At 45.8% G+C, this 16,807-nt stretch overlaps 1 protein-coding gene across 1 annotated transcript; it reads right to left on the reverse strand.

Moving 5' to 3' along the window:
• Positions 1-368: 368 nt before the first annotated feature.
• Positions 369-13,432, reverse strand: LOC116519929 (methanethiol oxidase-like). The gene is made up of 12 exons (XM_032234034.1): positions 13,321-13,432; positions 8,612-8,665; positions 8,002-8,114; positions 6,049-6,234; positions 5,708-5,828; positions 5,240-5,422; positions 4,218-4,396; positions 3,377-3,455; positions 2,775-2,896; positions 2,581-2,673; positions 1,819-1,937; positions 369-1,474 (listed from the first exon to the last, which is right to left on the reverse strand). The coding sequence occupies exons 1-12, from the start codon at positions 13,322-13,324 to the stop codon at positions 1,312-1,314; spliced, it is 1,416 nt and encodes a 471-aa protein (XP_032089925.1). The 5' UTR covers positions 13,325-13,432; the 3' UTR covers positions 369-1,311.
• Between the last annotated feature and the right edge of the window lie 3,375 nt (positions 13,433-16,807).

Here is a 16,807-nt window from a genome sequence, read left to right on the forward strand (position 1 = left end):
CGCACTCGCACAATCCGGCGTTCCAACGCTTTATCAAATTAGGGCTTGTTAAGCTACTGAACCGGCTTTCTACGAAGGGTTCGGAGGGCAATTACCGCTTATTTGGCTCTCTGTTTTCCTCTCCGTAGATTAAAGGGCTAGATATTTCAGAGCTGAAAATGAAAGTGTGAATACTGCCGGGAGCCCCGGAGCCCTGGGCTCCAGACGTTTAGGTTTCAGCTTCACGCACTTCGTGAGAAACACGCCTTTGCCACCTGCCCTTAATGTTATGACCGGAGGGGCGACCGCAGAGGTCTCGTGACGGCAGGTGGCTCTTGGTGATTAGCCCACAGTCAGATTGGAGAGAAGAAATCTGCGTAGGCGAGAAACCCTTTGAAAAATTATTATTTTATTTTTTTTAAAAGAACCGTGAGTAGCAAAGATAAAGAAATATATTATTCTGTTTCTGAAGCATTATGCTAGAGGGAATGCTAAGATGTTCCGAGAATGGCTCCATTGCTCATTAAGTCACAAACAACCCTGGGTTCCATAATTAAAAAGATTTGACATTTGCCCAAAAAAACCACGAGATGAGTTTGTATTACTCGGAATACAGTTAGTGCTCGACTTACAACCATTTGCTTAACGACCACTCAAAAGTGCTGAAAAGGGACTTATGACTGATCCTCGCACTTATGAAGTTACAACGGCCGCAGCTTCCTGGGTCATGCGATCGATATTTGCGACCTTCCAACAAGCAGTGCGGGACGTCGGACTCAGCTCGTGATTGACTTGAATAACTGCAGTGATTTCGCTCAGCTGCCATGATGAAAAAAGGGCTCACTTCACAATTTCCTTGCTTAGCCATGAAAATGCTGGTCATGGTTGTAAGTCGAGGACTGTCTGCACACAAGCGATCAGATCAGTTGCTTTGTTAATTTAATCCCATAGCATTTCGAGGGGCGCCTCGGCTACAGGAGTCTCAGGATAGAAAAACATGGGCTTTGTGCTCTCGTGCCTTCCCTGAGAAAATTGTGGGAAAAATTATTGTCTAAAATATTTTCTTCTGGGTAAAAACGTGCAATTCCCTGGCTACACAACAGTGAAAGCGGGGCAAAACTGGGAACACGGGAGATGCTTAAAATCTTGTATCAAAAGTCCTGGGGTTAAGACATGGTCACAGCAAAGAGGATGCAGGGGGTGTGAGCGACCTCTTGTGGCAGAACAAGGAATATCCCATCTAGAGGGAACCGCACACAGAAGCAGGCGAGGAAGAAGTAGCATCTCAAGGAAAAAACTTATTAGCGTGACAGCTCGAAGACGGGGAGATCGTTAGATCCAGATATCGGAAGTGGTGTCGCCGCCCGGATAGCGGATCTCGTGGGCCAGCGCTGGCCCATTTGGCTCTTTCCCGAAATCCACTAAGAACTTTTCGTTCACTTTTAAGCCTCCTTTCTTGCTATCCACATCGATTTGCAACATGACGGAGCCTTCCCTGGGGAGGGGGAAAAAAAAGAAGACAAAAGAGAATTTTACCATGCATTTCTGAGGACAACTACAGTCACAAAACTCGAAGATGGATGGATTCTCCCTACTCTGGAAGTCGACGCTGCGGACACACAAACGTAACTCCCTAGCCTGAAAGAAGAAATGCCTTTTATGTTTATTTAAAATGTCATTTTAAATTCCATGCGAACAGTGAACTGAGGCCTAATGACTCTAGCAACCATCAAAAACTCCACCACGCAACTTCCAGATTTATTTCTGCTTGAGGATCTTCCAAGTTTGTTTCTGTTTTTTAATAAACAAAGGAAAAAAGCGAAGGAAAGGCCGTCTTACTTGACCATGTCTGGGTAGAACTGCTTATCCCATCCGCTGTAGAGAGAGGTGCTGACGTACAGCCGTTTTCCGTCCAGGCTCAGCTGGATCATTTGTGGGGCACCTTGAACTCTCTTGCCCTGCGAAGGACAAGAAAACACGCACGACTTAACTTGGGACCCAAGAGGCAGAGAAGGCTTTGAGCCAGAATTCCCCATGCTGGCTGGGGGATTCTGAGAGCTGAAGTCCACAAGCCTTACAGTTGCCAAGGTTGGACCCCCCCTGGACTAGAAGACCTCCAAGGTCCTTCCAACCTGGTTGTTCTGTGTTCTACAAAAATGGTTTGGCCGTGAAATTTCCTGCGGAGCTGAACATCCCTCGCACCCAGAGGTGGGTTGCTGCCAGTTCGGCTTGGTTCGGCTGATCCGGTACTGGCCCGGACCAGCTGAGAACGAACCGGTACAGTGGCTCTTTTGGCCTGCCTGCCGGCCTGCTCTGTACCTGTTTTTATGGCAAAAGGCAAATTGCGCACACATGCAAAGCGTACGGTGCCCCGACAATCAGCTGGTTGTTGCAGGGACGGTGGATTGTGCATGCGTGTGCAGCGTGAGTCAGGCAGGCACGCGCGCACGATCAGAAAGCCGGTAGGTGCAACCCACCACTGCTTCCACCATTGTGAAAATGAAATTTCAGAATGGACAGAGAGGTTCTTTGGAAGACAGTTGAGATGGTGACCTAACAAAGAGAAAAAGTAAAAATAATCCAGGTGTGGAGAAGACCCACCTTGATGACGAATGGATCCGGCTGGCAGTCCAGTTCTGGGTCATCGATCACTTTGACGGGGCCCCCTTTGACAATGCTTCCTCCCAGAAACACCTGCATGGGCGGAGACATGGTTGGGTGAGGATGTCCCTCATCACCCGCAGACTCAGCGACTCCCAGCAGCCCTGCATCCCCTCCCCTGCCCCAGAGTCTACCTGTCCCACCAGCTTGGGCTTCCGACGGTCGGAAATGTCATATTGACGGATGTCTCCGTGAAGCCAGTTGCTGAAGTAGAGGAAGCGGTCATCCAGGGAGATCAGGATATCGGTGATCAAACCTACGGGAGAGCTTCATGTTAACAGGAGGCAGCAAGTTGCAGGAGGAACCAGTTTCACCCCAAAATTCCCAGCTGGGCCAGGAGCAGATTTTGCACGCATCCAACAGAAATATGGACTCGTTGCGCAAAGACCACATCGTTGGTTGCGTAAAGTCGCGTTGAAAGTCACAGCTGAGACATTTACCGCCTTTATACAACAAGTCAATATTTCTTCTGTAGCTACCGCTACAAAACCCGTCTTGTGTAACGAATATAGCAACTTGCTAATGCCACGGCTTTCCCTGGATCCTCTAATAAGTGATCAAAGGAATAAATTAAAGAAGGGGAAACCCTCCTGTCTCGGAGATGAGATGCTGGAAGTTTATATCTAGCTAGAGTTTGAATTTAGTTCCAAAGCAAGACTTTTAAATCTGTTATTGGTGGAGGAACACAACTTGGATCGATTACAGAAACAATCAATATACAGCTCGTTGCACTAGCCTGGCATTTCCGGGAGAAGCCATCCTTCGACCTTCTTGGTGGGAATTTGGATCACCTTTTCTTCTGCCCAAGTTCCTTCCTGAAGGGGGGGAAAATAGCCAGAAGGGGAGGAGTTATCCTTGGTGTAGCCCAATCCACAGAGACACCTATGCCTTCAGGCCAGGTTACTTAGCAGTTCCGTTTTAGAGCATGCCCAGGAACCACTTAGCAAAGGGGCAGGTTAGAGATAATTGTTTACTCATTATATTTATTAATTACCACTCTCTTGAAACTCCGGGCACTGCACGCCAGAGCAAAAAACTAAACGAAGAGGCATGTTTATCTGATTTCTTTTACATGATCTGCCAGTTGACGTTTGGTGACGCAAGGAAGGACCGGAAGGGGTGAATTTGTGGCACACACCTTGGCAATCTGTGACTCGGGAACCCCTACTCGGATTTGGGTGGCCCAGTTGTGGCACCAAGTTGACCTTGGCTGTCTTGTTGACTTATTTTCTCTGAAAATAAGACCATCCAAATCTTGGATGATCTTATTTTCAGGGAAACGGGGTAGCTAGGTAGCATTTCGAGGTCACCTTTCTGCATTCCGAAATACAAAGGAAAATCCTCCAAAATATGAACATTGGGGGGGTAGGGGGGGGGAATGTGCCTGGCTTGTTTAATAGGCAGCAGTTCTCAGGACCCTAAAAATTCTAGAGGGCCTAACCACACCCTCTAAAGCTCTGGGGTGTTGGCTGTGTGCCTGTGCTCAGCTGTGAGCTCTTCCCAGACACTCTTCTACGCTCTGTTCTGCTGCAATTATTTCTCTTTTCTTTGATTCGTTTTTTTTTTGTTTTGTTTACCGGGGTCTTGTAGAAACGGTGGACGGCGCTGCTGAGGGCGCAGCCGATGTACCCCTCGGCTGCATCCGGATCGTGGAGAAATCGGATCTCCAGCGGAATGGAGTTCTTGCCCACGTCGATGGTCTGGATGAATTCATGAGTGGTCCAATCCCACACGTTGATGTTTCCACCATAGCAGCCTTCGGAAGTGGGCGTGAGAGAAGAAAAAGATGATTGTGGGAACGGAGGGAGGGAAGGAGGGAGTGGGGTTTGGTTACTAGTGTGTTTTCTTTGCGGGATCCTCGGTGCTCTCTGGGTTTGGCTGTCTTCCTGCACACAGAGTTCATGATCCAGCTAGGAAACCTCATTGCTGCTAGAAGGAGCATTTGCAGCAAACCTCACTAGCCCTGATGATGTTTCCTAGTTGGGTCATGAAGCGTCTGCAAGAAAACAACCAAGCTCGGAGAGCACCAAGGAGCCTTGGTTTCAATCCGGAGCTACAAATATTCTCCTTTATTGGTAAGTTTTCTTTCTCTACTCATTCCTGGTAGATAATATGAGTTTGAGCCAGGTTCTGAAACTGGCCTGTGTAATTTCACAACACATGTGCATACACACACACATTTCCTCTGGATCCCCTACAGATGTGAACTGGACCTCACCACCAAATAGTTAATGATAGCTATTTATAATATAATAGTCCAACTTCTTGAGAAATTGGCCTCCACCCTTCTGTAGCTCCTGGCTGCCTTGTGATCCATCTGTGCCCTATTAAGGCTCCTCCTCTAAGTGTCTCCTCATTGGTGGGAAGAGATGCTGCCTTGAATCTCATTGGCCCTCGGACCTCAATTCCTGCCTAGCTTCGCCTCTTTCTTCTCCAGTCTTTATTCTGGACCTCAACTCCATCTTCTGGACCATGGAAGATGCTTCCAACCAGGTTCTTCTTGATCTGCCTGCTTGGCTTCTCTGAAGATACCCGGTGCCTGTGGAACTCCTGGAAGAGGCCTCTCAGATGCAAGGACAGCAAGGAGCCGTTCTCTCACCTTTCTCCAAATCTGCTGGGTTGAACCCGTAGGCGAAGCACTTGGGCGTTCCCCACTCCGTGCTCATCAAGACGTTGTGCCTGGGCTGGTACCAGAAATCGTAGCCAAACGGTGGGACTTTGCTGCCTTTTTCCCAGTTGCCCTTCACCTCAAAGGTCTCACCGTCCAGCAGGACAAAACCCCCTGCAGGGGAAAACAAAACATTGTTTATTTGTTAAGCTTAATAGCCGACCATCTCGCCACAAAGGGGTCTCCAACCTTGGCAACTTTAAGACTTGTGGACTTCAATTCCCAGAGTTCCTCAGCCAGCAAAGCTACAGGATCCCTTCCAACTCTATTAATCCAGAATATTTTATTATCCAGTTGTGATTGGGCACACAAAGAGTATTAGATATGTCAGCCCTCCCTTGAGTTATTTATAAAAAATAACAAAGGCAGAATTTAAAAAGGAACATTAAAAAGACATACCTTTTCCATTGCCAGAAGGGTCAGCCATGGTGCTAATCATGATTTCGCCATTGCCCAGGCAATGTGAGGTGTGAGGATTTGCCAAGTTGCACTTCCAGTAGAGGTCAATGGGCTCGACCACCTGCAATCATGCAAGACCATTGCGAAGAAGTGAGGATGGGCAGATGCACCACGGATAGATACACCCAGCCCTTCACCCTCCAAGCTTTGTACGGGGCGAAAAATGGGGCGTGTCGGTCCCCAGGGCGAAAGAAGCTTGCAAGGGGAAGAGAAGGAAGGTGGTTCTGTGAAGTCCCCTTCTGAGGGGCCCGCTCAGCACCAGCCAGGCCGGACGTGTGTACCTTGTGGATCCTGGGGGCCCTCAGGTTGGTGCCGGTGTCGATCACATAAATCCGGGACGAGATCAAGCTGGGAAGAATGAGACGGTTGCGCTTCTTGGTGGTGTCTCCGAAGCAGCTGCTGCAGGCATTCCAGCCGGAATGGTGCAGCTCATCGTTAACGTTGGGCATCGGCAGGCGGTGGATGACCTGTGGAGTGGCAGAGCCCACTTAGGACCAGCGGTGAAATTCTACCGGTTCGGAATGGTTTGCCCGAATCGGTAGGAAAAGAAATGCGACCGGTTCGGGCGAACCAGTTTCCCCGACGATCAGCTGTGATGCACGACTTATAATCTAAATCGTGTGGCATTGTGGATTTCCCCCCCCCCCCGCTGTTCGCTTACTTTTGCATTACCTGCACTTACAGTTTGCATGCGCAGAGGTGGCACGTGTGAGTGAAGCAAGTGTGTGCACGCTCACATTGCTACTGAACCAGTAAGTGGATTTCACCCCTGCTTGGGCCCTTTGGACAGGTTCTCAAAGAGCTCGTGTTCCTCCCCCTGCACTCTTTCTAGAGCCTTTTTGCTATACATTTACTATACATGCCCTATTCCCAAGTGCAGCCTTACGTAGCCCAAAGAGAGTTCAGTTCTAAAGCTGACTTGTGTCATTTCTTGTCTGAACTTAATGTCTTGCAATGCTCTGCCCCTTTATTCTTCTCTCCCCCCCCCGATTATTTTAATCAACCCCTAGGGGTCTCCGTCCTTGGCAACTGTGGACCTGAAGTGCTGGCTGAAGAATTCTGGGAGTTGAAGTCCACAAGTCTTAAAATTGCCAAGATTGGAGAGCCTTAGAATGCAAAACAAGGCTTGAAGTGAATCAGCTCACATGTCTGTACACACACACACACACACACACACACACACACCCCAAACAAGCAATTTAACATGATTTATTGGAAGAACCTATTGCTGGGAATTGGGAGGGTGGGTGTGGATGGGTAAACGTCTTGCATTACTCAGGCCACAAAGCGTGCAGGAATCCTTGGTGGTTTCCGATTTCTAAATTCTTTGAGAGAGGGTTGTTGGTCTTTGGGCCCATAATTATTAGCCAACGTTTTTTGGAATGCAGAACTTTGGGTTATCTCCCTCCCCACCCACCCCATGGTAAAGATAAAAACGGAGGTTATGAAATGGGCTTGCACGGCGTGTCAATCAAGAACGCAGGATTTCAGATATCGGCAGTATCGCTGAAATAACCACAAAACATGTCCTCTGCAGGAAAAGTCCGCGGTTTAAGATTTGAGCAGCTGCTTGAGTTCGACAACTGTTGGGCCAGTTGTCCTGGGTAAATCCCGAGGGACTGCAACCCCCAGATTGCTCCAGGAAAAAAGAAAGGAAGCGATTGGCATTTGATCTGAAAGGAGACGCTCTCCAACTGGAATTTTAGGCAGCAAATAAAGACAACTGCAGGCTCAGGTTTCCCAACAGACGGCAGGGAAGAGAACTGTTTGCCTTCAGCTTTGAAGGAACCACAAAGTATCTGGAGATACTTTGCTATATTGGACAGCAATTTCTTCCTGATAATGTGGAATTAAATCTTGAGAATCCTGGGGTTTCCTCCCCACCCCCAAGGCTTGATGGAAAGAGAGTCATCTAAAAGCCCAGGTGTGCTCAGATTCTTTCTAAGATTTAAACATTTCTTCCTAAAAGACGAGAGAAAAGCAGCATTTGAAGCAAGGAGAAAACCGCGGGCTCATTTCTGTGAATCAAAAAGTCCGCCATTAAGCGTTTAAAAATGAGGTGTATCCTATCTATGCTGGGTAGAGACATCAAGTCATTCCCAAAGCGCCTTCCCTATCTTGGGATTTGCTTTGCTCAAAGCTCTCCCATTTGCCGTGATTAGGATATTGAGCTGCTGTTAAGATAAAGCAGCTTTGAATTTAAGATCTGAGCACAGATACTGAATTAAACCTACTTGGCAATAAGTCCGGGATTTGGGGTCGACATCCACAGTGGCCAAATAATCCGGTTTTTTTGTTCCAGTGTTTCGGTAGATGCAAGGCAGGTAGACAATCTCTTCCCGTGGCCCTTTTGGAAGAAAGGCGAGGAAAGTTGCATATAAGTTACATATAACTTCGAATGATGCCTAAATGATTATTCATTTAGTGATAGGGGGCTGCTGCAAGGAGAAGGAGTCAAGCTATTCTCCAAAGATACTGAGGGTAGAACAAGAAGCAATGGGTGGAAACTAATCAAGGAGAGAAGCAACTTAGAACTGAGGAGAAATTTCCTGACAGTGGGAACAATTAATCAGTGGAACAGAAGTTGCCTCCAGAAGTCGTGAATGCCCCAACACTGGAAGTCTTTAAGAAGATGTTGGATAGCCATTTGTCTGAAACGGTATAGGGTTTCCTGCCTAGGCAGGGGATTGGACTAGAAGACCTCCAAGGTCCCTTCCAATTGTAAGTTGAAAATTCCCTGTAATTGGGTCAGGTTTTGTGCAAGGCAAATATTGAGGACCCAATGATTATCCAAGAGTGGTTTCACTTTTAGGACGCACACACACACACACGGTGTTTCCTCACCTTTCATTGCATCCAAGGGGGTTTTATATCCCGGCCCACACTCTCCACATTTTGCTGCAATGTGAAATGGACAAAAAGAAAGTTAAAAACACACAAGAGGACATCAGCTCGGGAGAGGCTTTTGAAATACTGTGCCAATTTCTGGCTTTTCCTGATAAAAATTTCTCCATAGCTTCAGGTAGGGGAATTCTAGAGCTGAATTCAGCTTCCTGCGAGTCCTTTTAAGATTTCAAGTTGCTAGTGCTCATGACTTGAAGGATATCCTTCCCCACCGAGACATCAGGGGTGTGGTGAGTGTTAAAAGAAGTGATTTAAGTAAAATAAATTGGATAGCATTGCCCTGGTTTGAAAGCTTGTCCTAAGTTTCATTGCTTTGGTGCAGAATGAAGTTTTGTCTTCTTCAGAATCTTTCTGGCTCAGTTTGACCTCTTTTGTTTGCGTGGAAGGGGGTCGAAAGATTCCTTAGGAATCAAGTTAGAAATCAGCACCTCTGTTTTCCCTGGACAAGCCCCAGTGGCAACCCAGCGATTGGTAGGTTAAAATGCAATGATTTAAGTGTTATGGTGATTTCCCGCTCCACCCCAAGGAAATGGTTGGTTTTATTGACCTATGAATCATTTTCAAGGATTCAGACAAATTTATAAGCTATCTTGAGACATGCAGTGACCGGAGCTTTTGTGTGACAGTGTAAGTGTGAATTGCGCTTGGCTACAGGTGTCATTTGGCTGACGCTGCAAATGCACTTCATTCCTGCAGTCCTGGTAGGTATCCTGAAATCAAGCCTCCAGGTTCATGAACAGTCTACCTGTGAAGCAAGGGAACCTTTGGGGCTCCTAACCAGCCCTGGCTCCTATGACTTTGCAGCAACCCGTGTGGGAAAGATTTCAGGACATCAGCTCTTCCGTGCGTCTGGGGAAATGTGGGTCAGCTTGGCTCGGGATCCGCAGCCGTGCGCCTGTCCCACGTTTCATGCTGGCTGCGCGTGGAGGGAGGGAAGGGAAACGGCACGAAGGAGCAATTCCACCGGGACCTTCTGAACGCTAGAGCCCCTTGGCTTAGCCAAGGATTGTGCAGCAGATGCTTCCAGTCTTCGGAGGGAAGCTGTGCGCCGCTCCCTTGTCATAAATTTTATTCCCGCGCGTGACTAGTGGGAAGAACATTTCACAAGCCTCCTTGGGCCACTGCCCAGTTGCTGCCCTGCCGTCACGCAAGTGATGTGGTGGGACTGGCCCGAAGACCATTTGGTGGGCAATTGCAAAATCATTGCAGATGTTCCGTTTCTCATGTGATGCTTTCTGGGTGTTTGGGAACTTAACTCTCTCAATCCCAAAACAAGTCTCTTCTACGCACAGGGACCCTGGGAAGCTGGTCACTTTATGACCCAACGTAGAAACTGCCCAATGTCCCTTCAAGAGGCTGGGACATTTAGTCCCAGATTGGACCACACCTATTTACCTCACTGGCTTATTTATATTGCATTGTCTGCATTATCTCTGCACATCTGGAGGCCAGGGGTGGGCCCCTACCTCTTGCAAAACCCATCAAGTAATTGTTGGGTCTTTAACACACTTCCTTTTTGTGTTCGCTGTTGATTCTCTTGCAACAGAGCAATACAGCCGTGATTTCCCATATTGGCCTGTTTGATTTAATAGGTAACGTATTAAACCACAGACAAAGGAAGAAATTATGACCATCGAATGGCTTTATGGCTGTTGAGGATGGAGCGAGACCGTCATAAACGGAGATATATCCTCATGACAAACTTCATCAGTTGCACTACAGTTCATTGTGCTAAGGGTGCCGGTGTTTTATTGGGCTTCGGCTTAGCATCTGCGGACCCAGTCCATTAAGGTTCGTTGCACAAACTACGGATTAAGCCATCGCTTAACGCGCTGTATAAACCCAGCCGCCGTAATTTTAAAGTAGCCAGAAGACCGTTGGCTGCAGGCTTAGCATTCTGGGTCTCTTGTTTCTGTCACTCAATCTGGCGCTGCGAGTAAATTATGGGTTTTAAATTGGACGGGCTTCCTAATCGAAGCTTAGGCAAGATAGGTAGATGTTGCTTGTCAGTTTCTGTGGAAACTGAGTTAGAGCAGGCCTCCTGAGTCTATCTTGCGGCTGAAAGTAGCCATATTAATTGGCTTATTTGACTGGATTTGAGTGGATCCCGGAGTTGGGGGAAATGCCATCTTAAAAAACCTTCAGCTACGACTCCGTCTGGGAGAGCCAAGCAAATTTTACGTGTGGGTTTGGCTGCAGAGAACTGAGTTTATTGGGTGGGTTGGATGGAAGCTGAAAGGATCAAAGGAAGCGTCACCTTCTGGTAGATGATTATATATCCATGCAGCTTGTTAATCTACTGAATGCCATAGCTTTTCATATCTTGGTCAAATGGATCCCAGTCATAAGTGGAATTGGTTCATCTTGAGGGTCCGTGGTTTTGTTGCAATAGGCCCGTGATGGCAAATCTATGGCACGCGTGCCGTAAGTGGCACGCAGAGCCCTCTCTGCGGGCACACAAGGCGTTGCCCACCTAGCACCACCACGCATGTGCATGTGCCCTCCCGCTGGCCAGCTGGTTTTGGGGTCTTTGCCGTATATGCGCAGAGGTGTGTGTGCACGGAATGGAGTTGTGTGTGCATGCAGGGGGTCGTGTGTGTGCTCGTGGAAACGTGGGAGATTGCACACACATGCGTGAGGGGTGGGGGAGCACAGGAAAGCCCATGCATGCGCAGGGCATATCGTATGGGGGGAGTTGCGTCCGTATACTATGGGGTGGGTTGTGTAGAGGAGGTTGTGTACGCATTGCATCATGGGTGTGTACACGCACTTTTGCCCTGGGATGACAATAAGGTTAGCCATCACTGCAATAAGGCTAATTTGTTTTAATTTTTTTAGAAGCCCAAATTTTACCCATCTTGAGCAATCCCAGGAGTACCGGGGTAATTTCTCCTCCCTCTTTAAATCCACCAACAAAGCTTTCTTGCTGAGCAAGTCCATGCCAAGGTTAACTCGGTTATCGGATTCTATTTGTTCAGCTTATACACCCACTTTCTACTAAGCAAGTTCTCAAGCCAGCCAACAAAATTAAAAGAAAAGGCAAGGTTCAGAAAGTCAGAAGCAGACAGGAAAACCAACAGTAAGAGCCAGGTGGGTGAAGGGGTTGAAAGAAACGGGCTGGAAACCAGGGGACGGTGAGTTCTAGAACTTAACTCAGGCATGAAGCCGGCTGGGTGATTTTTGGGCCCGTTGCTCCTTTCACCTTAGGAAGGGGAAAAAAAATGGCACTTTGGAAAACATTTCCAAGAGAACTACAGAAACTTGTCCATGGATGTTAAAACTGCACATTTAATTTGAACGGCTCGGCAGCATCTGGAAGGACAGGTACGACTGACACCAAGGAATGGTTTTCAATTCTTGGACCATTCCTTTTTTTCCCCTCATAATAACCCAAGGAGGCTGATAGTGAGCCCTGGACTCAAAATTAATTAGTTGGTTAATTGCAAGGTTGAGTAGAGATGGCACAGCATTGGCTCCCTCCCTCTATAGATGGGTAATTCAAATAAGTCCTTTTTTTCACCTTTATACTCTCTACGACTTTCCGCCTGAATGCTCATTTCTCTTTACTTAAAGGCTTATATAAACAGCATAATCTTATATTTATTCAAAAGCCAACCTCGCTGGGTGTTTCCACATAAGACCTTTTATGGCGCAGTTCCCTTGTTTCTACACAGTTTTAGGGGGTGGAGGTGGGATTGGGAAGAGCTAATATTCTCCCCAAAGTGCCTTTCTGCTTTTTTTCTTCATTTCCTAATACAAAAAGCAACCCATCTTAAGAGAGAAAGACAGAATTGCATACAAATAATAGTATTTTTTTAGACCAGATTCTCACTTTCTCATACCCGGCTTTGACCCCCCCCAACTAAGAGAGTTAAAATGCAAAGTATTTGGAGAGACGTTGTATGCATTTTCCTGCCAATGACAGGATCCTTTTGCCATTGCTGAAGGAGCTGTCCTCCGGGGGATTTTTTTTTGAGGGAGGGTACAACAGTGGTTGGGAGATTCTAGAGGACACAAGACACCAGAAGTAAAGGACTTAAGTTTCAAAAAATTTTTTAAAAAAGACATGCCAAAACGCAGATAAACCTGTTTCATATGTAATCGGAACGGCAAACGCTAAGCCAAAACGCTTATCAAAGAAAATAGGGGCTTCCTTCCAAGCATAGATACAGAGGATCAAACAGTGCAAAAACATAATATAAAAGCAGAGGTATTTTTTTTTCTCCATTGCAAAGAGCAGAATCCTAAGTATTCATCTTTGGAAATAAACGCGTGTGAGTTATTGGCATCCTATGGCAATAAGAATGGGTTTTTTAACCAATCGGGATTTTTAGGGACAGAAAGAAAAATGCTGCTAAAAAGAGAAGTTCTGAAATCTCATTGGTACTTTTGCACTTCACAAGCTAAACTCCCTGAGGGTTAGGTTACACCTTTTAAAGCACACCTGCATTAAAGTTGATACCTGACCTCCTGCCAAGCTATTTGCATCAAAAAAAAATTGCACAAGCGTTACAGTAATAATGATCATCATCTGTTCCTGAACTTCTGCATTGGGAAAGTCTGAGCTACGCAGGAAACCCTGGAGAAATCATGGCTGTTTCTGCAGCCGAGCAAAAGAAGCTCGCCTCTGTTCTCGTTTTCATGCTTACCCATGGTGGTGGACTTGGATTATTCCTGCTCTCTTCCCTCCAAAGAATTCCGGCCAACGAAGAGGATCCTCCAGACCAGAGGAACATTTATCTCTGTACTTCAGTGGGTGGAGAAGAGGCGTGTTGGGGGGAGGACTATTGCAAACTGCTGAGCAATTCCAGATGGGGAGGGCTGCATTTCCCAAACTAAATCCAATGGTTTCCTTGGATTCTGTAAGCTGTCTCTTGTTTCTGTCTTGAAGGGTCAATAGTTGATTGCCTCATCTCTTAGCTTCCTCAGACAGAAAATCCTCCTCTGTTTTGGGCTGGAGGAAAGAAAAGAAAAAGAAAACTCTTAGCTGGAGGTGGTGCTTCAAAGAGTAAGTCAGCGCCCAGCACAGGCTTGGCACAAGTATAGCTTTGAAACTGGCCGGCAGCGGAGATCTGGCAACTCATTTGCTTTCCTGTCAAGCAACTGTCGGTGGACTTTGGAGATGGTTTTTGTCCCTCTTTAGTTGAAAGTGCCCTTAGGAATGCCTTTCTTCCCTGGTTACTGTTAATTAAAGCCCTAATAAGCAAGTATTTAATAAGATGGGGGTGAGTAATTGCTCAGTTTTGCTCAGTTCTGAGTGAATTCTTTTTCTGTTTGAATCTTGCACAGACCAAGTACTTTTCATGGTGAATGTTGATGTTTCACATTGCATTTTTAACGCCATTAGCAGATTTCAGCACCTTCTTGAATTTTTAAGCTGTTCCTTTTTTTCTGCTCAAATAATGACAAATTGTTTAACTGAAGCAAACCTGTTTCACACCGTTATATGAAGATTATTAATTTTTTGTAATTTTCATTGCATATTCCAACAATCCCTAAAATATATTATACTGATCCCCCCCCCCTTAACAAGATCTGTGAACCCTTCTTTGCTAATCTCTACAAACCAACAGAAATTGTTAAAATCAATCTGGATTGGCAGCCCTGTCACTAGGAAAATTTTCTGAATGGTTCCTTTTGTGATTTAGAAAAAACTCAAAGGGTGTCTTGGAGACCACATATTGCCAAAAATGCACAGCTACACATTGTATACAATTATTCTTTAGAATGCATTTACTATATTTTTGCCTTGCTTTTCAGAAATCTACTGTCTTGTAAAGAAATTTACACCAACTAAAAAAAAGACGCTTCAAGCTACAAGTTAAAAGAAAAGAAACATGAGGAAATTGGACTCGAGGAAAAGATTAAAAAGGAGAAAGACCAGTTACACAGGGCCATAAGAATTTAGAGAACTATGGAAAAGCATTTAAATGCGCCTGAATTATTTATTTATGCTGGTGAGCAGATGGCAAAGTTAACTCCTATTTCTTGGTGGATGGATGGATGGATGGAGAGGCAGCTCTTCATTTCTCCAGTTCATGATAACTTAATTGAAACAACAAAACACATTTTACTATATGTTTAAGTTTCAGTAAGGGGCAGATTTTGAAGAAAGAAAATATTAGTCATATGATTCTGTATGAGATGCAGGTTCATTAGCAGGTTATTGTTGGCAGCTTATGGAATCCCAGTATATTTAATTTGAATATGTTGCCTGTTTACTAATTAAAATACTTTAAAAGAAAATTGATCCAAATGCATGGAAGAGGGGGGGGGGTTGCATACTGACATCCATTAAAATTGAAATTTGTTCTACTTCGCATGGTCCTGACTCTGTATCTCTCTCTTGGAGTCTGATGATTGCAGACTAAAATGTGACAGAACTTTGAAACTAAATTTTGAACAGACCAAAGTAAACACACTTTACTTTAACAGCACAATATATAACTTTTCAGTACAATTTATTTTCCCCAAATCAGTTTGCAATGTCGTGTCCTTTTCATAAGGAGTTACAGGCAGTTTCTGGGTTTAAGGATGAATTCTGTTCCTAACTCTATTTTTAACTGTAATTTATATATAAATTGGAACTTGTACTCATGAACGGTCTGCATGTTACTAAAAATGTGGACATCACATTCTCCTTCTTCCAGCTGATGAATTGTTCAAAGCAGGCAGTATATCAGAAACCTCCAGTGATTCATAAAAACATTGTGGGGCTTCAGTGGTTCAACTCGAGGGAGAATGCCGTTTGCCCTTTTTAGTAGTAGGGAGCCCATTTGTAAGTACGGCTTGTGCCTAAGTATACATAGGGTACACCAAGAGAGTTATCGCTGTCTCTCAATCAACTAATGATTTTCAAAGCTTTGGTCCATTTGTTATCGAGAGATGCTCCATAGTTCTATGTTCTTATGGCTAAGCTACTGAAGTGTAGCATTTGCGCAAAAGCATGGGCCTTTTTCTTTCGGGGTGCTTCCTTTGAAAATGTTTCCTTTGTAATTGAGGAGGAAAACCAAGAATTTTTGCTTTCCGGGTCTTTGGGAAGGTTCAGCATCTTTGGAATTGAGCATTATTTTTCTCGCAATAGTATTATTTTTTTAGCTGTTATGCTATCTGGCTACAGTATAATTGTAGATCATCTTAGTCCAGTGGTTCTGAGATCACATCTGCCCATTCCTTCAGAATTTGGGGCAAAATCCATCTGGTCCTGGTGATCTTGTCAAGGCCAATTCAATTTATAGGCCGCCCAATCCCGAAACATTGTGAAGGCAGGAGAGCCTGTCGTTGCATGGTCAAAGAGACACAGAGCCGAGGTGGCGCAGTGGTTAGGGTGCAGCACTGCAGGCCACTTCAGCTGACTGCTATCTGCAGTTCGGCTGTTCAAATCTCACCGGCTCAAAGGTTGACTCAGCCTTCCGTCCTTCCGAGGTGGGTGAAATGAGGACCCAGACTGTGGGGGCGATATGCGGACTCTGTAAACCGCTTAGAGAGGGCTGAAAGCCCCATGAAGCGGCATATAAGTCTAACTGCTATTGCTATTGCCAAAGCACCCTATGGAAGAGTCAGCCAGTCGTGAGATGGACAGTATATAAATAGAAGATATCACAGTGCAATGAGAGCTTCAGGTTTAATGAGAGTATGACATAGAGCCGAGGTGGCGCAGTGGGTAGAGTGCAGTACTGCAGGCCACTTCAGCTGACTGCTATCTGCAGTTCGGCGGTTCAAATCTCACCGGCTCAGGGTTGCCTTCCATCCTTCCGAGATGGGTAAAATGAGGACCCGGATTGTTGTTGGGGGCAATATGCTGACTCTGTAAAACTGCTTAGAGAGGGCTGAAAGCCCCATGAAGCGGTATATAAGTCTAACTGCTATTGCTATTGCCAAAGCACCCTATGGAAGAGTCAGTCAGTCGTGAGACGGACAGTATATAAACAGAAGATGGAAAATCAGGCAATATCTCAATGCAACAGTGCAATGAGAGCTTCCAAGTTTAATGAGAGTATGACATAGCCAGGTCCGCATCTTCCATCCAGGAGATTTAAGACACATCCCAGAGGCAACTGGACTTTCTGGTTTTTCCCTTCGGAGGCACTTCGCTTCTTCTCATCTTAAGGAGCTTCTGCTTGCTCTGCATCGCTC

Source organism: Thamnophis elegans, chromosome 17, assembly GCF_009769535.1.
Source record: "Thamnophis elegans isolate rThaEle1 chromosome 17, rThaEle1.pri, whole genome shotgun sequence".
Classification (NCBI taxonomy): Eukaryota; Metazoa; Chordata; class Lepidosauria; order Squamata; family Colubridae; genus Thamnophis; species Thamnophis elegans.

What these genes read in the sequence shown, in the direction of transcription:
- LOC116519929 (XM_032234034.1), bottom strand. An exon ending in AATCCCGGACTTATTGCCAA is followed by an intron (nt 6,235 to 8,001) that starts GTAGGTTTAATT and finishes GCCACTCCACAG; the next exon opens with GTCATCCACCGCCTGCCGAT. An exon ending in CCCTTCTGGCAATGGAAAAG is followed by an intron (nt 5,423 to 5,707) that starts GTATGTCTTTTT and finishes TTTCCCCTGCAG; the next exon opens with GGGGTTTTGTCCTGCTGGAC.